At 39.7% G+C, this 27,081-nt stretch overlaps 2 protein-coding genes across 2 annotated transcripts in view; both read right to left on the bottom strand.

Annotated features, from left to right (window-relative positions):
- Golph3l (golgi phosphoprotein 3 like) overlaps positions 1 to 18,520 on the bottom strand; it is a 32,585-nt gene extending 14,065 nt beyond the window's left edge. The window contains exons 1-3 of the mRNA XM_036190277.1: positions 18,337 to 18,520; positions 15,788 to 15,976; positions 198 to 329 (exon numbers count right to left, since the gene is read on the bottom strand). Of these exons, the coding sequence (XP_036046170.1) occupies positions 198 to 329; positions 15,788 to 15,970 (315 nt within the window). The 5' untranslated portion in view covers positions 15,971 to 15,976; positions 18,337 to 18,520. The remainder of the gene's footprint in view (positions 1 to 197; positions 330 to 15,787; positions 15,977 to 18,336) is intronic.
- A 911-nt stretch (positions 18,521 to 19,431) lies between these two features.
- The window catches only part of Hormad1 (HORMA domain containing 1), a 28,418-nt gene continuing 20,768 nt past the window's right edge, over positions 19,432 to 27,081 (bottom strand). Inside the window, exons 14-15 of the mRNA XM_036190909.1 lie at positions 24,549 to 24,617; positions 19,432 to 19,926 (exon numbers count right to left, since the gene is read on the bottom strand). Coding sequence (XP_036046802.1) covers positions 19,846 to 19,926; positions 24,549 to 24,617 — 150 coding nt within the window. The 3' untranslated portion in view covers positions 19,432 to 19,845. The remainder of the gene's footprint in view (positions 19,927 to 24,548; positions 24,618 to 27,081) is intronic.

The raw sequence follows: 27,081 nt of genomic DNA, 5'->3' as shown, positions 1-27,081 counted from the left end.
AAGAGACTAAGACCCCTGGAATTGGAGTTAGAGACAGCTGTTAGCCACCATGTGGGTGCTGGGAACCAAACCTGGGTCTTCTGTAACAACAACAAATGCTTTTAACTGCTGAACCATCTCTTCAGCTCTCAAATATTCTTATTCTTCTGAAATGTACTGTTGTTATTTGACTCTCCACAATTCAGAGGATATTGTACCTTTCTGTCTAGGAGTCGCTTCTTACGCATGGTGGGAGGTTCCAGATAGATTCGACCCCGCATGGCCAGCTCTATCAGGATGCCTCCTCGAAGCCCAGAGGATATACAATCGTTCCAGAAAGATGTATAGCCCTAGGAGAGGGAAAAGAAAATAAAGAATATTCTGAAAGTAATACTGACTTCCAGCCAGTAACTTAAGAATAAGGTGTGATATTTTTGTGATTCCCTTCACATCACACTGCATGAACTCAAAGCAAGGTACAGAGTAAGATGAGGGCATGTTGTGCTATTGTTTGAGCAGTGCTTGGGACCGAACATAGGGCCTTACACATACTAACAAGTGCTCTATATGGGACCACTAGAATATTTCATTAGTCACTGAAATCTAATTTTTATTATATTTATTTTGTTTATTCTACATTAGTGCCAGGGTGAGCCTATAGAGGTCAGAGGACAATTTGAGAGTTAGTTCTCTCCTTCTACCATGTGGGCCTTGGGGATAGAACTCAGGTCATTAGGTTTGGCAGCAAGTGCCTTTCTCTGTTGAACCATTTAACCAGCTCTAATTGCCTTAATCTAAATATCCAAAATACTATTTTCTGTTGGACTTTTGAGTTATTTAATGACTTTCTGGTAAGATAAAAAGGTAGATTATTGAATCTACTTTTAAAAGGCAACTACTATTTTAAATATTTTACATTGGATTGGATTTTTGTATATTGTATACAAATTATATATATTGATGCAAATTTGAGATTGATTTTGTTAGAAAATACTGTATATATATTTCTAATCTGTTCAAGGTATTGTACTTATACAGTTCATTTAACAATGTAATGCAAATTGCTAGTCCTTGAAAGTTATTATTACCAACTAATTAGGATATAAAGAAATGAAAGTAGTTAGTCATTACAATCAAACTTGTAGTTATGTTAGGTATGTTTTCAAGATCAAATAGATATATCTTAGATATACAGGTCATCTTCAAATATTTCAGAGATCTATAGAATATGGCATTTAAGATGTTTTAATAACATAGATTTTTTTCCTTTTCTTATGACTATGAGACATGACTGCTCCTGGCAGCACCAATCTACTTCAGAGAAGATGACGGGCACTGAAGAAACTTCATAGAGTTTACTTTTTTGTGTCGCAAAAGTTAGCCACTGGGCAAGAAAGTGTCCTTACCTTGACTGCTGACAGTTTCCTGTCCAAAATGGACAAGCAGGGCACAAAAGGACTGCCAATCCTTGCCAAGACAAGGTAGGAAGGCTCTTTAGAAAGTCCTGCTTCACAGAGGAGTCTATCAGATATGCTAGGCCTGTAGGCCAAAGATGGATACCCCAACGTTGCAGAGGAACCTTGGGTAACTTTCCAGGCAGCCTGATGTCTCTGTCATTAGGTAATATTTCACCCTTCTGGGGTCTTTGATGGAGTTGAAGACTAGATATAGTTTTCTTTAGTTATGATAAAAGATAAATTAGGAACAAAACTTTGGACTCACAAAGATTAGATAATAGAGTATTTTCTCCAATTTTGCAAAATACAAATAGACTAGATATTATAACTGTAATTCTTACTTGATAACTTTTTGTTGTATATAATCTTACTATGTTACCCAGGGCCTTGTGCTTGCAAGGCAAGTGCTCTACCACTGAGCTAAATCCCCAACCCCAAAACCTTCCTTTTTAATTAGACAAAAGGGGGAAATGCTGTGGAACAATCCTCTTGTACACTGTAAAAACTTATTGAATTGGTTTAATAAAATACTGATTAGCCAGTAGCCAGGCACGAAGTATACAGGTGGGGTGACCAAACTAAGGATGGGAAGGAGAAGAGTGGAGTGAGGGGTCACCAGCCAAATGCAGAGGGAGCAAGAGATGAACTTGCCATGCTAATAAAGGTACCACCATATGGCAAAGAATAAATAGAAATATTGGTTAATTTAAAGCTGTGAGTTAGCTAGTAACAAGCCTGAGCTATAGGCCAAACATTTATTATTCATATTCGGCCTCTGAGTAGGTTATTTGGGACTGGTCAATTGGGACAGGAAGCATCTGATTACATTTCCTATGACTTGATATAAGTGGACAACTGGCATGTCAGATTTTGATTGCAGTTGAATTCTGGTTTGAAACACATTTTTCTTACATTTATCTATTTATGGGGTGAGGTAGGGACATGCAGAGGTCTGAGGACAACTTTCAGGGGCTGAAAGTTGACTCTCTACAAAAGTTGACTCTCCTTTCACCATGTGGGTCCTGAGGATCATGTGGCTTGGTACTAAGTTGCCTTTCCACACTGAGCCATCTCCATGGCAGGAGCTTTCGTTTGGAAAGGTTTGCAGGATGCTCTGAATTGCAGAGCAGTGCACAGGAAAGGTAGAAATGAAAGCATAAGCTAAGTCTATTGTTTTGTTGTTGTTGCTCTTCCTAGGTGTAACGAGTCTTTCTCTGTCCTACCAGCCAATTCCCAAATAATGACACGGAAACTTCACTTAGGCATTTTTTTTTTTTTTTAACACAAGACCATAGCTTTAATAGGTATCACCTCCAATATCAGCCTGACTCTATGGCTTCAGACCAGTTTGTAATGAGTGGAGCAAGTGCTGAGGTTCCCCAAAGCCATACACTTGTTCGAATGCTGCACCTGGAAACGTAAGGCATGAAGGCATCTACCAATCTCCTCCAAAATAATCCTTCCTGCTCCATGGAATGCCAGCTCTCATGGCTACTCTCTGCTCAGATATCTCCATCTGTTAGGCTTGTTCTTTTTTAAAAATTAATTAATTAATTTATTATGTACACAGAAGAGGCCACCAGATCTTATTACAGATGGTTGTGAGCCACCATGTGGGTGCTGGGAATTGAACTCAGGACCTCTGGAAGAGCAGTCGGTGCTCTTAACCTCTGAGCCATCTCTCCAGCCCCCAGGCTTGTTCTTAACTAGCTCTTAAACCCATTTATATTAATCTACGTTCTATCATGTGACATTACCTCTCTTCCATCTTGCACCTCTTGTTTCCTCTCCATGTCTCCTGGTGTTCTGTGCCCTAGATTCTCCTCCTCTTCCATTCTCTCCCTGGAAATCTTGCTTATGCCTCCTGCCTAGCTATTGGTTCGTCAGCTTTTTACCACACCAATCACAGCAAGTACATATTCACACAGTATACAAATATCCCACATTTAGGTATGTATTATTTGCAAACTTTCCCTGTCCCTTTGTGTGTGTGTGTGTGTGTGTGTGTGTGTGTGTGTACTGTGACTGAGCTCAGGGCTGTGTACATGCTAAGTTACATCGCCATCTGAACAAACTACTGTGATATAGGCACTGGACAAACCCACTAATTAGTTAAGGGCCTTGGGTATGTTACTTAACCTTTCTGAAGCTCAATGTCTTTTTTGATAAAATGGGACACTAATGCCCTTTTTTTTTTTTTTTTCCCAAGACAGGGTTTCTCTGTGTAGCTTTGCGCCTTTTCCTGGAACTCACTTGGTAGCCCAGGCTAGCCTCCAACTCACAGAGATCCATCTGGCCCTGCCTCCCGAGTGCTGGGATTAAAGGCGTGCGCCACCACTGCCTGGCTATTAATACCTATTTTTATAATTTGTTGTGAGGACTCAATAAAATGAACTATATGAGGAAGGGTTGAGCATAAGGCATGGACTACAAAAAATACACATTAGTTCATACACAAAGATGTAAGACAGCGTTGGTGGCGCACACCTTTAATCTCAGCACTGGGGTGGGGGGCAGAGGCAGGCGGATCTTTGTGAGTTCGAGGCCAGCCTGGTCTCCAAAGCGAGTTCCAGGAAATGCGCAAAGCTACACAGAGAAACCCTGTCTCCAAAACAAAACAAAACAAAACAAGATGTAAGACAGCCACTACCAAAAGGAGCCAAGAATCTAGCTGGAAACTTAAATAAAAGCTGAACTGAAAGAGTGGAAGAAATAGGCTTAAACAGCTGATAAAAGTTTAGTTTGTAACCAATACATATAAATTAAAAAGTCTCAAAAATGTCAGGTGGTGGTGGTGCACACCTTTAATCCCAGAATTTGGGAGGCAGAGACAGGTGGATCTCTGTGAGTTCGAGGCCAGCCTGATCTACAGAGCTAGTTCCAAGACAGCTAGTGCTGTTACACAGAAAAACCCTATCTTGAAAAATCCTATCTCAAAAATACACCCCCACAAAACAAAACAAAACAAAAACCCAACCAAACAAACAACAAAAGATTTATTTATGTGAAAAGCTGGGCAGTAGTAGTGCATTCCTTTAATCCCAGCACTCAGGAGGCAGAGGCAGGCAGATCTCTGAGTTTGAGGACAGCCTGGTCTACAGAGCCAGTTGCAGCTCAGTCAAAGATACACAGAGAAACCCTGTCTCAAAACAAAAACAAAAACAAAAAACAAAAAACCCTATACAACCAAAAAATGGGGCTGGGGAGATGGCTCAGCCTTTAAGAGCACTGACTGCCCTCCCAGAGAACCCAGGTTCAATTCCCAGCACCCACATAGGAGCTTACAATTGTCTTAAACTCTAGTTCCAAGGGATCTGACCCCTCACAACAAGACATATATGCAGGCAAAACACCAATGCACATAAAATAAAATTATAAACAAGGAACCCCCACCAAACAAACAAATATTTATTTATGTGTCTTAGCGTTTTGCTTGTTTGTATGCATGTGTACTATGTGCATGCCTGGTGCCTACAGAAGTCAGAAGAGGGCGTCAGACCTCCTGGAACTGGAGCTATGGATGATTGGGAGGTGGGTACTGAGAACTGAACCTGAGTCCTCTGTAAGACCAACAAGTGCTCTTAACAACTGAACCATCTCTCTAGCATCTACTTAGTTATATTTTATGAGACAGGGTCTAATGCAGCCCAGGCTGGCCTCAAACTATATAGCTTAAACGTTTCTTCCTATAGGGGGCATGATAGCACACACCTTTAATTTTATCTACACAGAGAAATCCTGTCTCAAAAAAATTTTTTTTTCTTCCTACTTCCATGTCCAGAGACATGTGCCACCACACTAGCTTTATGCAGTTTATGCAGCCCTGCGGATCTAGCCAGGGCTTCATTTTTATCAACAGAGCTATAGAAAGAGACCAGCTGCTCTCAGGTCTCCCTCTTCTGGATCATTATATTTCAACTATCACCAGTTACTTTAAGTGTTTTTGTTTATATTTATTCATGTATGTGAGTGGTTTTCCTACATGTATGTCTGGGTACCATGTGCATGTCTGCTGCCCACAGAGGCCAGAAGAGGGTGTTGGGTCTCCTGGAATTGGATTGTTGTGAGCTACCATATAGGTGCTGGGAATTGAACTCAGGACCTCTGGAAGAGCAGTCAGTGCTCTTAAGTGCTGAGCCATCTCTCCAACCCCATATTTTTGTTATATATTTTTAACAATTTTATTTATATCAATTGACTTTTTTTTCCCTTAAAGGGTCATGCTATACAGACCAAGCTAGCCTTGAACTCATGACAATTCTCCTGCCTCACAACTGCTGGGATTACAGGCATTCAGCATGATATAAGTATATGTAGTGCTGGGAATCAAACCCAGAGCTTCATGTATGCAAGCCCTCTAGCACTTAAGCTACCTACCCACTCTCGCAAACTCCACTTTCTATTGAGTGCTCTGGATGTTTTCCTTTCTTTTCTTTCTTCTTTGTCTTTTCTGTTTGTTTGTTTTCAAGATAGGGTTTCTCTGTGTAGCTTTGGAGCCTGTACTGGAACTTGATCCATAGAATAGGCTGGCCTCAAACTCACAAAGATCTGCCTGCCTCTGCCTCCCGAGTGTTGGGATTAAAGGTGCGTACCATGGCTGGGCAGTGGTGGCGCACACCTTTAATTCCAGCACTCGGGAGGCAGAGGCAGGCAGATCTCTGTGAGTTCAAGGCCAGCCTGGGCTACAGAGAGAGTTCCAGGACAGGCTCCAAAAGCTACATAGAGAAACCCTGTCTTGAAAAACAAAAACAAAAAACAAAAGAGGATGCCAGGTGGTGGTGGTGGCGGCGGCGCACGACTGTATTCCCACCACTCAGAAGGCAGAGGCAGGTGGATCTCTGTGAGTTCGAGGCCAGCCTGGTCTACAGAGCTAGTCCCAGGACAGGCTCCAAAGCTACAGAGAAACCCTGTCTAAAAAAATAAACAAAAACAAACAAAAAACAAAAAAGGCATGCACCACCACCACCCAGTATTCTTTTCTTTCTTATTTCTTTCTTTATTTTTTGTTTTTTGGTTTTTTTTTTTTTTCAGCTGGGGATCGAACACAGGGCCTTGCGCTTGCTAGGCAAGTGCTTTACCACTGAGCTAAATCCTCAACCCTTATTTCTTTATTTTTTAATAAGACTGGGTTTCAGGTAGCCTATGTTGTCCTGGAATTCAATATGTAACTGAGGATAACTTTGAACTTCTGATTCTCTTGGTGTCTGTATTGCTGGGGATTGAACCAAAGAGGTTCATGCATGCTCATGAGTACTCTAGACACTGAACTGTATCACACCTAGCCCTTCGCCCTTCTTGCAGGGATCACATCTATGTAACATTTTCTAAAGCCGTTTTTCTCTCCACTCCATCATCTGGGTTATGCTTGAATGTGCCTGTACACACACTTCTTTTCTAAGTCTCTGTTACATTATATCACAGCTAGCTTGTTTGTCTTTACTATACCTTAAGAATACAATATCTTTGCTGGGCATGGTGATGTTTGCCTTTAATCCACTTAAGTGGATCTCCATGAGCACAAAGCCAGTCCTTGACTCAAAAAAGAACGAGAATGATATCCTTTATGATATTATCTATTATAATATCTATTATGATATTACATATATTATCTGCTCAATAAATTATTTTTTCCTGTAGTGGTGGGGATAAAACCTAAGGCACAAACTTTCAATTATAAATTTATGAATTCAAGAAATATTTGTTAGGGCTAGGCACAGTGGCACATGTACTTGGAAGGTGGAAAGATCAGGAATTGAAGGCCAGCCTGGGCTACATGAGATGCTGTCTCAAAAATCTAAAGTAGGAAAAAGCAAGTAAGCAAATATGTTAGCTTGCAAAAACCTCAGCTATGGTCCTAAACATTCATGAGACATCTCTGTATTTCCGGAGGGCCTGAGATCTTTGACCCAAGGCAGGGTTACTTTTCTCTCCTGCCCAAGCCATGGCCACTCCAGGGACACACTAGATTCCTCTTTAAGGAAAGCATTGAGATTTTTTTTAGCTTAATATTTGATTTTTATACAATTTAGCTGCTCAATTAGATTGTTAAACTATAATTTACTTCAGAACAGTTGATTCAAGCACAGCATATATATCCTCAACAGGTGTGCAAATATCATAGCTAGAATTAACTGGAGAGAATTTTTCCTTTTCCATTTCTTCCTTGCCACATGTAGCGTCTGTTTCAAGGACAATTCAGATTGTCAACAGAAGTATAGAAGAGAAGCACTGTAAATAAGGACACAATGGCAACCAGGATGTAGATTTTTTATTTTTGTTTTGAGACAGGGTCTCATATAGTCCAGGTTAGCCTTGAATTCACTATGGTTAGTTGAGGATAACTCTGAATGGAACCTACTGCTACTTCTACCTCTGGAATGTTAAACTGTAGGTGTGCACCACTATTTACTGGTGATTGGACTTGGGGCTTTGTGAACATTCAGCAAGGACTTTTACCAACTGAGCTATACTCCAGGCTCATAGGAACTCTTTAAATATTACTCTGTCCCATTACAGCATCTCAAAACATGTGAAACTCTCCAAATGAGTCATTAAACTAATTAATACGCAATAGAAAAAAAGTGTAAAAACACTTAGCTTAAAAATTAAAAGCACTTGTGGAACTATAACATCAATTTAGAAAAGATAATGACTGAGGGAAAAAAAAGCAGTAGGCATATGTCCCAGCTATGAAGACCACAGATGACAATACAGACCATCATATCATTTACTAGGGTAAAATCTTTTTTTTTTTTTTTTTCTGAGCCAAGGACCGAACCCAGGGCCAAGCGCTCTACCACTGAGCTAAATCCCGTGTCATAATTAGATGTAGAGTAGCCTGGGAGAAAGGAACACATTGTTCCTTACCTTTCCAAGGTTATTTTCTCTTCATGTACATAGTTTGGTGAAATCTCAAACTACCCATACTATGCATACACAGCTAAGATGCTATGCTAAAGGGCCAATGCTTTGGAATGCCCGAGCAGGAAGAACTACCACACACAAAGGTCATCACTGAATCACTAAAATATATTACCAAAAGCTACATATATGAGGAAGAAAAAAGAAAACATTTTGGGGCTTGTGAGAAAGAGATAGACGAAACTGCATACTACCCCAGTACCAGTTGGGGACTGTCCCAGGACACTTGCAGGCTGACAGCTTTAAAACCACACCACCACCACTAAAAAACTCCTGTTTTGGGTGAAGGGTTGAGAGAGGGTCTTACTTATTAGCCCAGGCTAGCCTTGAATTTACCGTGTAGATCAGCTATCCTGCTACTTCTACGCCCCAGTGTTGTAATCACAGGCATGCAACACAGTACCCGGTCAGAATGAGGTCTTTGGATAGTGATTTTGTTTTGTACTGATTATAAAAATAGGTAACTTTTAAAAAGAAAAAAAGCCCACATGAAAACACTTAATTTAAAAAGTGAAAGCCTAAACCAGGCATGGTGGCCCACAACTTTAATCCCAGTACTTTGGAGGTAGAGACAAATAGATCTCTAAGTTAGAGGTCAGCCAGCTCTACATGGTGAGTTCCAGGCCAACCAGACAGCCAGGGAGGGCTATACAGGAAAACCCTGTCTTGAAAAGCCAAGAAAAACAAAAAACAAAAAACCTCCTTCAGGTGACTATTATAACTAGTTTAGTGGGTAATTTTTCTAATTTAACACATATTTATTTGAATACAAAAAAAAAGGAGGGCTAGGCATGTAGCTTAGTTGGTAGGGTTCTTGTCTAGATTGGAAGAAATATGGGTTTGAACCCCAGCTCTGCATAAAAAATAAAAACAAAACCAAACTGGGTCTAGTGGTTCTTACCTGAAATTCTAGTAAGAATTTCAAGGAAAGTCAAGGTCATTTACACTGTGACTTTGAGACCAGCCTGGTGTAAATGAAAACCTGTCTTTAAAATAAAAAAATAAGGACTTGGGGATTTAGCTCAGTGGTAGAGTGCTTGCCTAGCAAGCTCAAGGCCCTGGGTTCGGTCCTCAGCTCTGGCAAAAAAAAAAAGAAAAAGAAAAGAAAAGAAAAGAAATATTCTTTTGTCAGTGTATTTCTAAATAAACTCCTAAAAGAAACATTTTAGTTAAAGATTATACATAATTATGATAATTTTGATACTGTAAAAAGCCTGAACAATAGGAGTTCATGACATACAAAGAGTCAACACTTTATACGGAATTTCCAATTAGTCAAGTATTCAAAGTGCCCTTCCTTAGTCAAACATCCTGGAAGACACACCTTAAAACAACCATGAATGTTAAATACCTTAGAGTTGGCAGCTGAGGGTGGCAAACGGAAATGAGGAAGGAAAGAAAAAAAAAAGCATCATTAAAAACCAGGCATCCAGCTGAGAATGGTGCCGCTGCTGGTCTATAACCCCAGCACTGGAGAAGTGGAGGCAGAATGGTCAGGAGTTCAAGGTCATCCATGACTACAGAAATCAAGACCAACCTAAACTACAAGAGACCCTGTCTCAAAACCAACTACCCCAAACACCAGAGGCCATCCTGAGTTACATGGTGATTTCCAACACAGTGAGACCATTTAAAAAACCCAAAACCAGCCGGGTGGTGGTGGTGCTTGCCTGTAATCCCAGCACTCGGGAGGCAGAGGCAGGTGGATCTCTGTGAGTTCGAGGCCAGCCTGGTCTACAGAGCTAGTCCAGGACAGGCTCCAAAGCTACAGAGAAACCCTGTCTCAAAAAACCAAAACAACAACAACAACAACAAAACAAAAACAAAAACAAAAAACCCAAAACCAACTGGGCCTGGAGAGAGAGATGGCTCAGTAGTTAAGAGGACCTGGTTCGATTTCCAGCACCCACATGGCAGTTCACAAGTCTGTAACTCCAGTCTCCAGGGATCCAACACCCTCTTCTGGCCTCCATAGACACTGCACACACTTGGTATAGAGACATAATATGCAGACAAAACACCCATATACATACATTAAAAATAAAGAAGAATATTTTTAACTCCCTACCCCAAATCTTAGAAAATGCTTATGTTGAATAAAAAATGCTGGGAATGTAATGTAATTCAATCCTCTCTACTTTAAACCATGATTCCCTTCTGTTTTTTTTTTTTTTTGTTTTTTTTTTTTTTTTTTTTTTTTAAATCCTGATACAGGGTTTGGCTATGTAACTCCTGTTTGGTCTGAACTTACTATGTAAAACAGGCTAGCCTTTAACATTCAGACAGCGGGGACTACAGGTCTGTGACATTGACCTCTGCTGTGAGTTCCCAAAAAAGATGCTGAGAACAGAACTCAAGTCACGTGGAAAAGCAGTATGTGCTCTAAACGGATGAACCATCTCTCCATCTCTGATGATTAGTTTTAATTGTCAATTTGACACAATCTAGAATCACCTGTGAAGAACCCACCTTGAGTGGTACTATTACTTAGGAAGGAAATTCTGAACTCTTTTGAGAAAGGAAGCTAAACACTAGAATGCATGTATTAATTTTTCTCTGCTCTCGACTGGATATGATGTGACAAGTTGCTTCAAGTTCCTATCCTTGACAGAATGGAATATAACCTGGAATTATAAACTTGTCTCCTTTAAGTTGCTTTGGTCAGGGTATTTTATCACAGCCACAGTAAAGGAAACAAAGCAGCCATTTTAACAGCAATAATTCCAGAGCAGAACCACTGTCCCCCCTTTCTATTCTGAAGAGTCAACATTACAATTCTTCACATAAACAATTTATTATTGTGAGTGTGCATGATGTATGTGCAGGCAGTCATACCATGTGCATGTATGGAGGCAAAAGGTCAACTTTGTGGAGTCAGTTCTCTCCTATCTCGCTCAGACAGCATTGGCTGTTTTTACACCATATGGCAGCTAATCATCTGTAACTCCAGTTCCAGGGGACCCAGTGCCTTCTTCTGGCCTCTGCAGGTTCTGCACACATATGGTAATACACATACATGCAGACAAACACTCATACTCATAAAAATAAATCTTTAAATATGTGTTTGTATGATATTTGTTTTCAAGCTCCTTTGTCAACCTTAGAGTAAATTTAAATGTAAACCCCAACAATAAACTCCCAGATGATCATTTTGCTTCGACCCTCATAAAGAGAGAATATTCCCTACCTTGCAGGGTCAAGCACGTAAAGCATTTAAAAAGCGCTCAAGATAATCAGACTATGAAAAAGATGAAAGGCTCACAGTAAATTTACAGGCTCAGTGGTTATAGCCAAAGGCCCAATTTTAAATGGTAGGTGGATTTATCTTAATTTTGGTATCATATATTTTAGAACAGTGTGCATTTTAGAACTGGGAGGAACCAGGAAGGAAGTAGCTTAAGCTTTATTCTCCTACTGTCAAAATAGAACTTTGATCTTTGGCTCATTTCTTTGGGCTTTAAAACTGGATATAATAATGAGCAAGACAAAGTACTTTTTTAATAGCCCATGTAAAGTGCACACACAAAGGCAAATGGCCCTTCTAATATACTTGCACTATTCACAATGAGCAATAACTACTGGCGAGACTCAGTGTTTATTCTACACAATCAGGAAACTAAAAGGAAAATGCAGGTAGTGACCTAAATTAGACTTTCAAAAAATTGAGACAGAGTTTTTCTGTGTAACAGCCTTAGCTGTCCTGAAATGCACTCTGAAGACCAGGCCGGCCTCGAACTCACAGAGATTGACCTGCCACTGCCTCCCAAGTGCTGGGATTAAAGGCGTGCACTACTACTGCCCAGCAGACTTTCAATTTTTTAAATTTTTCATTAAAATTTTTTTTTGAAACAGGTTCTCATGTAGCTTATGCGGCCCTCAGACTCCCTCTGTAGAACAGGATACCCCTAAATTTCTGATCTTCCTTACTCCACTTCTTGAATGGTCTGGGGTTTCAGTACTTAGGGTCAAACCAAGGGCTTCCTGTATAGTAAGCAGGCACTTTATCAAGTGAGCTGCATTCCTGGCTCAAGTTGTGGTTGAGTGAGACAGGGCCATACTATGTAGCACTGCCTTAGTCTCCTATGTGCTGAAATTATAGGCATGAGCACCACACCTGACTCTGGAAACCTAAGTTTAAAAAATGGCCACCAAAGGGGTGGTGAGATGGTTCAGCAGGTAAAGGTGCTTGCCATGAAGGCTGACAAATTAGATTTCATCCCTGGGACCCACACAGTGGAAGGAGACAACTACACACACTCTAAATAAATGTAAAAACAATTTATCATTGGAGAATAAGAGAACCAACTGTCACAAATTGTCCTCTGACCTCTGTACACTGTGGCATGCTCACATACTCACACATACACACACACACACAATATACACACCACTCACACAAACAATTGTAAAAAAAATTAAAAATTATTACCAAGTTAAAACTAATAGGCTCGCTTCTCTTACAGGTGTTTTGCTTTTGTTTTTTTCTGAGGCAGGGTTTCTCTGAGTAGCCTTGGCAGTCTTGGAACTTGATCTGTAGCCCAGGCTGGCCTCACAGAAATCTCCTGCCTCTGCCTACTTAGTGCTGCCTCCTAAGTGCTGGGACTCTCATAGATATCAACACTCTCAGCCAGACAGTGGTGGCACATGTCTTTAACCCCAACACTTGGAAAACTATCTCAAGACCAATCTAATACAAGTAAGTGTTCTCTCTAGGAAGAAACAGGAGGATTGCTGTGGGTTTGAGGGTCTGATATAGCTAGTGAGTTCTAGGACAGTTAAGAATACATAGTGGGGGCTGGAGAGATGGCTTAGAGGTGAAGAGCACCGACTGCTCTTCCAGAGGTCCTGAGTTCAATTCCCAGCAACGACATGGTGGCTCACAACCATCTGTAATGAGATCTGGCACCCTCTTCTGTGTACAAAATAAATAAATAAACTTAAAAAAAAAAAAACTTAAAAGAAAAAATACATAGCAAAGCCAGGTGGTGGTGGCACACGCCTTTAATCCCAGCACTTGGGAGGCAGAGGCAGGCAGATCTCTGTAAGTTCGAGGCCAGCCTGGGCTACAGAGTGAGCTCCAGGAAAGGTATAAAGCTACACAGAGAAACCCTGTCTCCAAAAAAAAAAAAAAAAAGAAAAAGAAAAAAAGAAAAAAAAATGTGTGCTCTGAGAGACCTTTTGGGAGCTGGAGAGATGGCTCAGAGGTTAAGAACACTGGCTGCTCTTCCAAAGATCCTGAGTTCAAATCCCAGCAAGCACATGGTGGTTCACAATCATCTACAATGACATCTGGGGCCGTCTCTGGCCTACAGGCATACATGTATACATCATCATCATCATCATCATCATCAAATTAATAAAAAAAGAATACATAGCAAAACCTGTCTCCAATAAAAAACAATGTAAGAAAATTGTTGGACTGGTGAATGTCACTCATTTGATAAGGTACTTGTCTAGCTTGTAAGAAGCCCGGGGTTCAATTCCCAGAATTACAGTGACACATGCCTTAATCCCAGAACTCTGCAGGTGAAGACAGGAGGATCATCAAAGCCACCTTCTATATGGTGAGTCTTTGGACAGTCTGGGTTACATGAGACTCAAATAAAAATAATAAAAAAAATAAAATTGTTCTTTTTTTCTTTGAAACAAAGTTTCACCAAGTAATCTAGGCTGTCCCCAAACTTGCTATGTAGCCCAGGCTGATACTGAATCCTTGATTATACTGCCTTAAGATTCCTGAATGCCAGAACTGCACCATGACACTTGGCCTAAATTTTCTATGAGTAAGGAAAAATTTACAAATAGAGAAATGAAATTATTATTTTGTTTTGCTTTTGAGACAGGGTCTTGACATGTCACGTAGGTGGTCTTGGCCTCATTATGTATGTAGTACAGGGTAGCCTTGGACTCTCTAACAACCCTTCCACGTATTGGGATAATAGGCATTACTTTTTTTTAAATGGGGGTTGTTGTTGAAAAATGATTTTTTAAAATTAATCTCCACTGAGGCTGGTAAAATGACTCAATAGTTACAACAGGACTGTTTTCTGCTCTTCCAGACAACCTGAGCTCAGTTCCCAGCATGTACATTAGGCAGCCCACAAATGTCTATAACTCCAGCTCTAGGGGAATCTGACCCCTCTTCTGGTCTCTGCAGGCATTGACACACAAATAGAATATAATCACATAAATGTATACACAAATGAGAAACAAAAACAAAAACAAGCCCTTAATCAATTGTTATTTTTAAAGATCCATAAAAGAAAATGAAAAAACAAGAAAACAAAATAAAACATACTGTTCTCCTTCCCCTAACCCCCTTTTTTGTGGGGGACAGGGACTCTCTACATAGCCCTGGCTAACCTGGAACTCAATATGGGCATTAGGCTGGCCTAGAATTCTCAGAGATCTGCTTCCCTCTGTCTCCTGAGTGCTGGGGTTAAAGGTGTGTGTCACCACCACACCCAGATCCCCTCTGGTTTTATGAGACAGGGTTTCAAACTGTCAGGTACCTCAGTTCAACTCAGTGGGTGAGATAACTTTGAACTCCTGGTCCTCCTGCCTCCACCTCCCCAGTGCTGGAATTATAGATCTGTATCATCAATCTTAGGCTGAAAAATACTATTTTTACTATAAGAAACTCAATCATTATTTGTTTCCATAAAACAGACAGTCACATATATTTTCTGTTATTTTTATTTGCTTATTTAATTTTGAGATAGGGTCTTGCTATATAGCCCTGATTAGCCTATAACTTATTAGGTATATCAGGTTGGCTTTGAACTCATGGTCTTGCCCCTATCTCCTGAATACTAAGCTCACAAGCCTATGCTACCTGCTGTTGTTCTTCTTGTCTTTTAAGATTCCTCAACAGGCAGTTTTGGCTCACACCTTTAAACGCAGCACTTGGGAAGCAGAGGCAGGTGGATCTCTGAGTTCCAGGCCAGCCTGGTCTACAGAGTGAGATCCAGGACAGCCAAGGTTACAAAAGAGAAACCTTGTCTCAACAAAACAATGAAAGAATTCTCTTCCAGGCTTAAGAAGACTTGACTGAATGGGCCTCTTTTTCTTGCTTTAATAAGAAATCATTACTCCACCATTAACCATTAAACTGAGCTGGGAAACTAAAAGTGCTAACACTGTTATCCATCTCTGTCCTCCATAATTTTTCAATTAAATTATACTTCAAATAATTACATTTTTGAATTTTACCTTGCAGATATTCTCTTTCCCATGTTCCTCCAAATTCAACGTGGCTAAAGTTTATTTCTTAAAACATTCTTTTTTTTTTTTTTGAGCTGAGGATTGAACCCAGAGCCTTGCGCTTGCTAGACAAGCGCTCTACCACTGAGCTAAATCCCCAACCCTATTTCCTAAAACAGTCTAAGATTTGTGTCTTTGAGCTAAACTTAGCAAACTTACTGCATTACCTCTTTATCTTTTAGTCCCAGGAGCAATACTTCTTCCATAAGAGTTAGGCGGATGTCCTTAGAGTCTCCAGGGTCTTCACTATCTGGACTCCTTTCTTGATTTGTGTCTTCTTCACTTTCTACCTTCTTTTCAGCGCTCTTACTGACTTCAGTTCGACGGGCACGGTGAGTTAATGTGGTCATTCTCACCTGGACAGGAGAGGTGCGAAAGCATCTGTGTTTTAGCAAATGAACAAATGTAAGTCCACAGAAGACCTACCCACACACTATACACACAGGAAAATATATAAGTGCAAATACAGAAAGATGTAGTAAATAGGAACACGGGATAACATGCTCTCTTTTTCAAAGCATAGCAGCTTAAATTCCAGAAAGCAATGAAAAGTGATCAACAGTAATTTGAAAGTCCATTAGAAATGACCATCTTAGCCAGGCGGCGGTGGCGCACTCCTTTAATCCCAGCACTCGGGAGGCAGAGGCATGTGGATCTCTGTGAGTTCAAAAGCAAGTCTCCAAAGTGAGTTCCAGGAAAGGCGCAAAGCTACACAGAGAAACCCTGTCTTGAAAAACCAAAAACCAACCAAACAAAAAGAAATGACCATCTTTTCAGTATGCATATTTCACCTACAACCCAGGAGTGAATTTCTACCACTATTACCCCTCTTTCCTAAAATGAGTCCCCAAGTTAAATAAGATGGAATAGCAAAACTTCATGAACATGTGGCCTTGAGTACACATAATTTATAATTTCTGTAAACAGTTATTGGCACATTATGAAACATACAAAAATAAACCTAACAAAACTACATTTCAATACTTTAAAATTATTGTATATGCATAATATTTGTGGGTGCTTGTGCCATGTGTACATATGGAGGTCAGAGGACAATTTTTTGGAGCCCTCTCTCCTACCTTTACTTTTTTTGGGGATTGAACTCAGGTTGCTCCATTTGTGCAGTAATTTCCTTTGCCCACGGAGCTATCTCTCCATGCCCAAGTTTTAATATTTTCTTTCTTTTTTAAAAGAGGTATTTTATTTTGAGTAAATGAGTTTTTTGCCTGCAGGTATGTCTGTATTACTGCATGCATGCTTGGTGCCTGAGGAAGTGGTAAGCCTCCATGTGGATTCTGGGAATCAAACCCGGGTCCTTTGTAAGAACAAGTGCTCTTAACCACTAAGCCAACTCTCCAATATTTTCTTTTTTCTATCGCAACAAATCATTTCATGCACTCATTTTGGAAATCACTAGAGTATAATACTTAAGTGAATATCAAGTATAATAACTTAGCATCCTTGTTCCATCTGGCTATCTTGTGAATACACAAATAGCTACAAAAAAAAAAATCCAGCAAGATTGTGAAAAGCTTATCAAATTCTCAAAAGAAAACGAGGATGGGATGTGGCTCAGTGTTACAGCATGTGTTAGCGTGTGTAAGGTCCTAAGTGCCATTCCCAGCAATGGTGAGAAAATCAGAGTAGACACCCTTTTTATTCAACATTACACTCTAAATCACCTGCGATAAAGCTTAAAGTTAGCACATCTCCTACAAATTTGAATGTCAGTTTTTATCCTTAAAAACAAGTACTTCATATCAGCAATGATATACTTTTGAGATCAAAAGAATAAATAGTATTTAAAAGATGCTATGAAGGTTGGGGATTTAGCTTAGTGGTAGAGTGCTTGCCTAGCAAGCACAAGTCCCTGGGTTCGATCCTCAGCTAAAAAGAAAGAGAAAGATGCTATGGCTGCACCTCGTTCTACCTTATAACAATTTTATCAAGCTTTTCTTGTTTTCTTTCTGCCTCTGATCCTTGTTATTCTGGGGTTTTTTCCCTTTTCCTTTTCTCCCTAAATGTTGCCCAGTCTTTGAAGGCCTACCAAAGACTCACTGTGAGGCCCTAAGGTGAATTTCTACCTCTCCATTATGCATATGTCCCACGGCTAGAACTGGTTTCTCTCTCAGCTGTACAGAAATTTATTCATACTTACTCTCTTTCCATATTTATTATAGTCCCTCTTTTGTTACGGCTGTATGTTAACTAAACTTCTTGAGGGCTGAGATATTGTCATCTTGAGCTTTTATATTTTCCATAGCAACTAGCACAATATCGTTAATGTTGTAACTGCTCAATAAATATATACTCAGTAAAATGGATACTCAGAAAGGCATGTGGACATTAAAAATAGAAATACGCACTAAGTGTCTTACAAATAAATGTACAAGGGTACATTTCAAATATAATTTTTGGTGGGAAATAAGAAAAGTGAAGAAGGAACAGAACACGGAATAATGCCTTAGGGTACTAATTCTATTTGGCATTGAATGGGGTTATTTCCAAACCCAATCCAAGAAACTTTACACCCTCGAGGGAATGGAGGCAATTCTCTTTGCGGAATGATCATTTCCCCGTGGACACCTACTACTTAAAACAGCTCATCTGAAGACATGATGACCAACAATGAGTGGTAAAAAACACCCTTTCTCTCTAAAGTAAAATATTGAGCAGCTCTGTGGGACGTTAAGAAGTGTTATTTTCTGTTCCTTACCTGACGTTGCTCTGGGGCTGCAGTGGGACGTAGGCTGCAGTTCGCACTCTCTTTTCGGAGGGCACCTGTTTCCCTTACCCCAGCCCGGTACTAGTAGGTGAAAAACTTCTCAGCCACGCAGAGAGCACAAACTTCCTGATCCTTCGATGCAGAGAGGGAATAACACATCAGCTTCCTCAGGATCACTAGGCAACCTACCTTGGTGTTTCTTCACTGAGCCAATCAGAATCCCCCAAGGTTGAGTCTGGCCAATCGGGGCTTACGAGGGGAGGCCCTCCCGGCTATTGTGTTGCGATCCAGACAAACATCACCAGAAGGAGGCAGGTTTGGGTCCAACCTGACAGCTGGTCAATCCAATGAAGAAACCTCCGTGAAAGCCAGGAAAAGGCTGCGCCCCACCCCAATGAAATTACCCAATCCAAGTATCCCGCGAGACAACAAATGCTGCCAATCACGAAAGGATTGTTGGCCAATTTCAGTGTAGCAGGTGTGTTTCTGTAGCTTTGAGTATTGGCACAACGAAATGTTGGCATTCAAGCAAAATAAGGCTAAAATCAAATACCCTCCTCCCCCATATCCTAACTCTGACTCTAGAAAAACCTGATCTGTCCAGTTTGTGGACATTATCCGGTTTACACTGAACGGATGGGTACATTCCTACCATCACCCACACAATACCCCTATGGAGCACTTTGATAATACTGTGCTGCTGTGTGTATGGAATATGGCTGCTGAAACTACAAGACACAAACAGTTAAAGTTTTAGGTCTTCCTTTTCTGAAGCAAAGGAAATAAATGGCAAGGTTGTAACTAGGTCCCAGCTCTCATCAAAGAAATCGCTCATGCTACCACTCAAAAGTTCCAAGCGTGTTCAACTCTTGCAAGATAATGCTTACCTAAATTCTCTCAAAATTAATAGCTAAACACTTTGTGTTAATTAAACAAAATTAGAAGTCATGAAAGAGCCTGCACACTAAATATCTTAACACACTAGTAAAACGCCAGTCTTTTTATTAGCCATTGCTTTCAGGCATCTTTTTGCCGTAAATACATGTTTAAAAGTTGAATGTTGTATATTATATTAATAACACACTATATCAAAATATCAAACATTATTTTAATAACACCAATTAAATGGTACAGTTTTAACATATATAAAAAGTGAATCCTTACAAAATTTTAATGCTAGAATAAACATTTCAGAAATGGTTCTAGAGAGCCTTAAAAGTTAATACATATTTTTAAAAAGCTTTCTTTAAAATGGAAGGTAGATTGAATTCAGTGGATAATGAGAAGAATCAATGGTGACATTTATACTTTGGTTTAATCAAAAGTTCCCTTGCATTTAGCTCAGGTAAACAATATAATAGCTAAAACTTTCATTAGTGTAACAACTGTGTGAGCCACAAAATAATTTTCAGAGGTACAGAAAGCACACCTTCAAATAATAATACAGTATATTTTAGTTTAAATGTGGAGAACTACAAATCTGCGTAAGAAAAATAATTTTTAGGTCTGTTCCTTTGGTTCACTAACTCTCTTTCTTTTTGTCACTGACTCTTGACTAGAAGATTCCAAGAGATGAAGGACCTGTCAAAAGAAAACAACTACTTAGAGACTTTCCAGTTTAATTTTCTTTCCTTCCTTTCTTCCTTCTTTCCTTTTTTCCCCTGAGACAGGGTTTCTCTGTGTAGTCCTGGCTGTCCTGGAACTCTCTCTGTAGACCAGGTTGGCCTTGAACTCAGAGCTCTGCCTGCCTCTGCCCTCCGAGTGCTGGGATTACAGGCATACACCACCAATACCCTGATCTTATTTTTGAGATAAGAGTCTCCCATGGTCCAGGATTGCTTCTATCCCCTATGTAGCAGAGGTTGGTTTGAATTTCTCATCTCTCATGATATACTCAGCGCTGGGATCACAGTGATGTGCTCCTACATATGGGTTGATGTGGTGCAGAAGGTCTGACACAGGGCTCTATGCATGCCAAGCAAGCACTCTACTAAATGAGCTACATCTCCAGCCCAGCATAGGTATTTTCTACTAAAATAGGATACCCAGGGTATTTTTTAAGTAGAGCACAATTTATTATTGACCTATAACTTACCTATGAATATCTGCTAACAGTATATACTCACAAAAGGTAAGATATTCATTTGAGTTGTTGAAGAGAGTTAGAAGGAAAAATAATTATAACATTGTATCTTTGAATACATAGTGTTCATAGTTCCATAAAATGGAAGGCAGATTGAATTCAGTGGATAATGAGCAGAATCAATGGTGACATCCATTATTCATAAATTTGAATGAATAGTAAAAAAATTGGAGAAATGAAAAGGGAATAAAGATTTTAACCATAACAGGAAAACATTTTACTTTGGGACCATGTACGATTTAAATCATATTTTAAGGCAGATAGGGTAGCTCACACCTATAACTGCAGCAATTGGTAGGCAAAGGCAGGAAGATCACAAATCTAAGACCAGCCTCAGCTACATGATCTCACTTAACTCCCCATCATGTCTTGATAAAAATTAGACATTCAGTGAACCTATTTTCTTGACTTCTTTTTCTCTTGCAGTGCTAAAGATAAAAACCTAAACCCTCCCAAATGAAGGGTTAAGTACAATATCCTTAGTTTCAGAGTGTAAGTTTGAATAAATGAAATAATGAATTAGAGAACTAACAAAATTTCTTTATTGGACTTTCATTTTCTGGAAAAGTTAAAGTATAATGACAAATTGGATTGTGGTTCCTAAGAAAGCATCAAGTATCAAGGTTTAAAACATTGAGAAAAATTAAGGCTGGAGATATGGCTTAGTGGTTAAGAGGTTGCTCCTCCAGGACCTAAGTTCCATTCCAGCACCCCTGTCAGGTGGCTCACAACCACCTGTAACTACAGGTACAGGACATCTGGTTTTTTGGTACCAGCACTTATGTGCATTTATCTATGCAGAGACACAAACACATAAACATCCTTTTAAATTAATTAATTAATTGATTAATAAATCTATCTATTTATTTATTTTACCTTTCTAGAGAGAGGGGGAGACAGGGAGAGAGAGAGACAGAGAGGAAGAGAGACAGAGAGACTGAGTGGAGGTCAGAGAGAAGGGAGAGGGAGAGGAGGAGAGGGGGAGGGAGAGAGAAAGAGAGAGAGAGAGAGAGATGAAGAAAGAGAGACTGAGCAGAGGGAAGAGAGAAGGGGGATATTTTATTTTATTTGTGAGACAAGGTTTCTCTACATAGCTCTGGCTGTCCTGGAATTCACTATGCAGACCAGGCTGGCCTTGAACTCACAGAGATCCACCTGCCTCTGCCTCCTGAGTGCTGGAATTAAAGGCATGTGCCACCATGTCCAGCCATCCTTTTTATTTTTTCTTTTTTGAGACAGGGTCTACTATATAGCCCTCACTGTCATGGAACTTGCTATATAAACCAGTCTGGGCTGAGACTCGCTATATAAACTGGCCTGGCCTCAAACTCAAGGGTTCTTCTTCTGCCTCCTGAGTGCTGGAAATAAAGGCATGGACCACTGTGCCTGGTCAAACATACACACATACATATATGTTTAACAAAAAATAAATCTTTGGGAGGCTAGAGAGATGTTAAGTAGCTAAGAGCATTTCAGTTCCCAGCACCCACATGGCTCATAACCATCCATAACTCCCATTCCAGGGAATTCAACACCCTCTTCTGACTTCCAGAAGCACCAGGCATGCATGCAGTGCATATATATACCCAGAGGCAAAACTCCACATATCTTTTTTTTTTTTCTTTTCAAGACAGGGTTTCTCTGTGTAACAGCCCTGGCTGTTCTGAAATTCCTTTGTAGACCAGGAGACCAGGCTGGCCTTGAACTCACTGAGATCTACCTGCCTCTGCTTCCCTTAAAGGTGTGCACCACTACCACCTTGCCATATAAATCTTCTTTAAAAATGGAGAAATGAAAGAAACCTAACATCTTTTTTTAAAAAGATTTATTTATTATGTATACAGAAGAGGGCGTCAGAACTCATTACAGATGGTTGTGAGCCACCATGTGGTTGCTGGGAATTGAACTCAGGACCTCTGGAAGAGCAGTCAGTGCTCTGAACCTCTGAGCCATCCCTCTAGCCCTGAAACCTACCATCTTTAGTGGGATATCAAGTTATTCTTTTTCACTGGGCAGCCCAGGGCATGGAACTCACTCTGAAATCTAAACTGGCCCCAAATTCATGATCATCCTGATTCATCTTCTCAACTGCTGAGAAATTCAGGAGTATGTCACTTCATCCTGCTCCATTCATTCCCTTCTGAAATTATGTGTACTAAAAATACTGACTGGCAGGGTGTATTGGCTGGTTTTGTGTGTCAACTTGACACAAATAGAATCATTAGAGAGGAAGGAGCCTCCGTTGATGCCTCCATGAGATTCAGCTGTAAAGCATTTTCTCAATTAGTGGTCAATGGGGGAGGGCCCAGCCCACTGTGGGGGTGCCATCCCTGGGTTGGTGGTTCTATAAGAAAGCAGGCAGAGCAAGTTAGGGGAAGCAAACTAGTAAGTAGCACTTCTCCATGGTGTCTGCATCAGCTCCTGCCTCAAAGATTCTGCCCTGTTTGATATCCTGACCTGACTTCTTTGATGGTGAACAATGCTAAGTGTAAGACAATATAAACCCTTTAATCCTCAACTTGCTTTTTGGTTATGGCGTTTCATCGCCGCAACAGAAACCTTAAGACAAGGGATACAGACAAATGGTTCAGTGGTTAAGAACATAGGATGCACTTCTAGAGGACCCTGGTTTGACTTCTAGTGCTCACTCCAGTTCCAGGAGATCTGAAGCCCTCTTCAGGCCTCCATGGGTACTTCATATATGTGGTGTATAGTCATATACTCAAATGAAGTACACACACACACACACACACACACACACACACACACACACACACAAAGTTTTTTAAAAAAAGAACACTAACTGGGGGTAGGGGTGGGGGGTGAAATGACTCAGTAGGTAAAAGTACTTGCCACTAAGCATGATGACCTAAGTCTGATCCCTGGGACCCATGTGGTAGAAGAAGGAAACCAACTCTGGCAAGTTAGTTGTACTCTGACCTCCACATGGGTACTGTGGCAAGTGAACACACATATACGCAAGCCTAGCCACATATGCAGAATGAATGAGTAAATGCATAATTAAATGTAATAAAATCTTTTTTGTTTTGTTTTTAAATACCAGTTAGGGATGTAGCTCAGTCAGTAGAATGCTTGCCCAACATGCAGGAAGCTCTGGGTTCTATCCCCATCACTGCATAAACTGGGTGTGGTGGTGCATGCCTGTAGCCCACCCCTCAGGAGAAGAAGGAGTAATAGTTCAGTGTCGGACAACCTGGACTACATAGACCTGTTTCTAAATCGAAAGAACATTAATTAGCCACCGATATAATGTAGATTCTTTTAAACCTTTCAAATAGTTTTAAGACTTCAGGTGTCTAAATTCTTTGTGTTCTTGGAAATCAAATTCAATGCCTCACAAATACTAAGCAAGGACTCTACTCCTAACATCCCAGTCCTTCAATTGTCTAATTTTAATAATATTATTCAAACCTTAGTTAAAATATAAACATTTTTTAAAAGGACAAATGTATTATCTGATTCAGCAAAATAAGTTTCCAAAAATAAAACTACAGAGTTTAGGTAAGTAGTTTCCTTTCTCCTGAGGTACTATATTTTTAAGAAACATGTGGATATGGCAACTTTGTTATTTCTCTTAGTTTTGATCTCCGGAAAGCGCTGTTCAATTATGTAGCCCAAATGTCATGAATATTCTTAGGTCACTGTATCATTCTACTTATATTTTTCCAGATACAGATTTCTATTTTATAAATTTCTTTAATAACTGAATTGCTCATGGGATGGACAGGAGCTACTTACATTTAGAAAACATTTTATTCATTTGTTTGAGACAGTGTCTCACACTATAGCTCAAATTGGATTGGAACTTACTATGTAGGCCAGGTTGAACTTGAACTGTTGGTAATCCTTCTTTAGTCTCCTAAGAACTAGGATTACAGGAAAGATCTACCACACCCATCAGCCTCAGATATTTGAACAAGTTTTGAGTATCAGAGCTTTGAAGTATGTTCAGGAATATTAAATCTGTTATCTTAATCTATAGTCATGACATTCAGATATCTGCCATTTTATTCAATCCATACACTATCATTAGACTTACTGTTTTCCCAGGCTGACGAAGACTTCTCTTTCGATTTTCTTTAGAAGTTTGTCCTTGATTTCCATTTACCTCCCAAAGATAGAAAAATTACTATTTCATTATTTCTCAAAGAACAATGTTTTTCAACCCTATGCACTGCCACATGTCAGATGCTGTATGATTTTTCTATTTTAAGTGTACAGTTCAATAATTTTAAGAGTATTCAGAGTAGAATTTACTATTATAGTCAGTATTAGAACATTTCATCACTCTGGAAGCCCTATAGAAGGCCGGCCCATCTTCAGCTATCAGTCTCCTATCCTTTAATCTCCTGCCATTCCTAATACTTTGTTTCAATAGCTTTCCAAATTCTGACTTTTCTGTTTGTTTTTCAGAGTAGATTGGTTTTTCTATGTAGTACTAGCTATCCTAAAAACTTAGAAATTTGCCTGCCTCTGCCTCCCTAGTACTGGAACTAAAGACATGTCATTTTGTCCAGCCTCAAATTCTGACTTACTTTTTTTTTTAATTTGTTTGAGACAATATTTCTCTGAGCAATTTATGACTGTCATATGAACAGAATCATGGTATGTGGCCTCTGTGGTTGACTTCTTTCAATTAGTTGTTGCATGTATATAGATGTTTTGTTCCTTTTATGGTGGAATAATTCTGTTTATATATAACTATTTACCCAATCTGTTGACGGACATTACTTTTTTTCTACTTCTTGACAATAGTGAGTAATGTCATATGCATAGTTATTAAGATAAATGTTGGAAAGTAAAAAAATTGTTGTCAACCTTACTTTTCTTAAAAAAGACATACTTCTTGTTTTACATTATTTAACAGAATTTTTTCACAAAATTTCTGGAGACTGTGTCTTACTATGTCAACACAAATCTGCCATGTAGCCCAGGCTGGCTGAAAATTTACAATCTTCTTGTCTCTGCCTCCTGAGTGCTGAGACTATAGGTGTCTGGTACCATACTTGATACATCTTTTTTATGCTTGAAATTGCCCTTTCAGCAGGAGGCATGGCTCAGTATCTTGCATATGTGAGGCCCTGGATTCTCAACACTGCTAAAATCCATTTGTCTGTCTGCCTGCCTGCCTACCTACCTTCCTTCCTTCCTTTCTCACTTTCTTCATTTCTTCCTTCTTTTGGTTTTTTGAGACAGGGTTTCTCTGTGTAACAGCCCTTGGCTGTCCTAGAACTCTGTAGACCAGGCTGGCCTTGAACTCATAGAGATCCGTCTCTTCCTCCCAAGTGCTGGGATTAAAAACAAGGGCCACCACCACTGCCCAACTTCTGCCTCTCTTCTTATATCCTAGGGAAAGACAGTCATCCTAAACTGAAACTGGCTAGAAAGAATTGTGTTGCTGAAGTGATAATTCTTGACATCTCTAATTTCTGGGAGCCCTTCCACTCCACAAAGTTTTACCCTGTAGCTCATGCTGGCCTGCAATGTGCCATGTAACCCAGGAGGGCCTCAAACTCACAGCTATCTTCTACATCCCCCTTCTCAAAGGCTGGGATAACAAGTGTGTACCACCACACCCAGCTTACATTTCTTTGTTTCTTGCTTCCATCAGTATACTAGCTTGAATATTGCCTTCGGCTAGTACTAACTTCCTACTGAGAATGTGGGGAAGAAAGACACATAAACAAGGTAGCATAATTACTGCGACTCTGGGAGATGTTTTACATTAGCTCTATGGGAGAAATCCTGAGACATCTGTTGATTTCCATGCTGTGAATATTCCTAATGTCCAATTTCAAACTGCCATTATGATGTCACTGAGCAAGATGTTAGGAAGCTATGTTCTAGCATAGAACTAAATCTTTGAGAGTATTTTATGTCTAAAATAAAATATGAGCTAGGCATGGAGGATGCAGCTATAGTCACTGTGCACTAAAGGCAGAAACAGGAGGGGCAAGAATTTAAGGCCATCCTCAGCTACACAGTGAGTTCAACACCAGTTTGGGTGACCTCATACCTTGTCTTGAAAAAGCAAATAAAATCTAAACTTCTATTTAGTAAAATTAGTTATGAAAGCTGAAACTGATTTTTTCTTAATAATATTTGTTTTAGGCAAGATATCTACAAAAGATTAATTTGTAATGTAATCAATTTTATAAATAACCAATTTACAAAATAGAACATGGGAACTTTCTGGTATTCTAGAATATTTCTCAAAACTTTTTTCAGATTCTTCATGCTGATGTATTTGGTTAAAATTTCTATTCTTTCCTTTGCACCTCCATGTAAGCTATTAAAACTTCTATAATGACCTTATGCCATTGTTCTATTTCTCTCTCTTTCATCTATCCATCCATCCTTCTAAATGTGTATATATGTGTGTGTGTGTGTGTGACACACAATAAACAGCTACTTAAGAAATACTTGAGAATATGGGGCTGGAGAGATGGCTCAGCTGTTAAGAGCACTGGCTGCTCTTCCAGAGGTCCTGAGTTCAATTCCCAGCAACCACATGGTGGCTCACAACCATCTGTTATGATATCTGGCACCCTCTTCCATATACATAATAATTA

Source organism: Onychomys torridus, chromosome 6 (genome assembly GCF_903995425.1).
Source record: "Onychomys torridus chromosome 6, mOncTor1.1, whole genome shotgun sequence".
NCBI lineage: Eukaryota > Metazoa > Chordata > Mammalia > Rodentia > Cricetidae > Onychomys > Onychomys torridus.
Note: the sequence above shows the minus strand (reverse complement) of the source record. Positions and strands in the feature narration are given on the sequence as shown.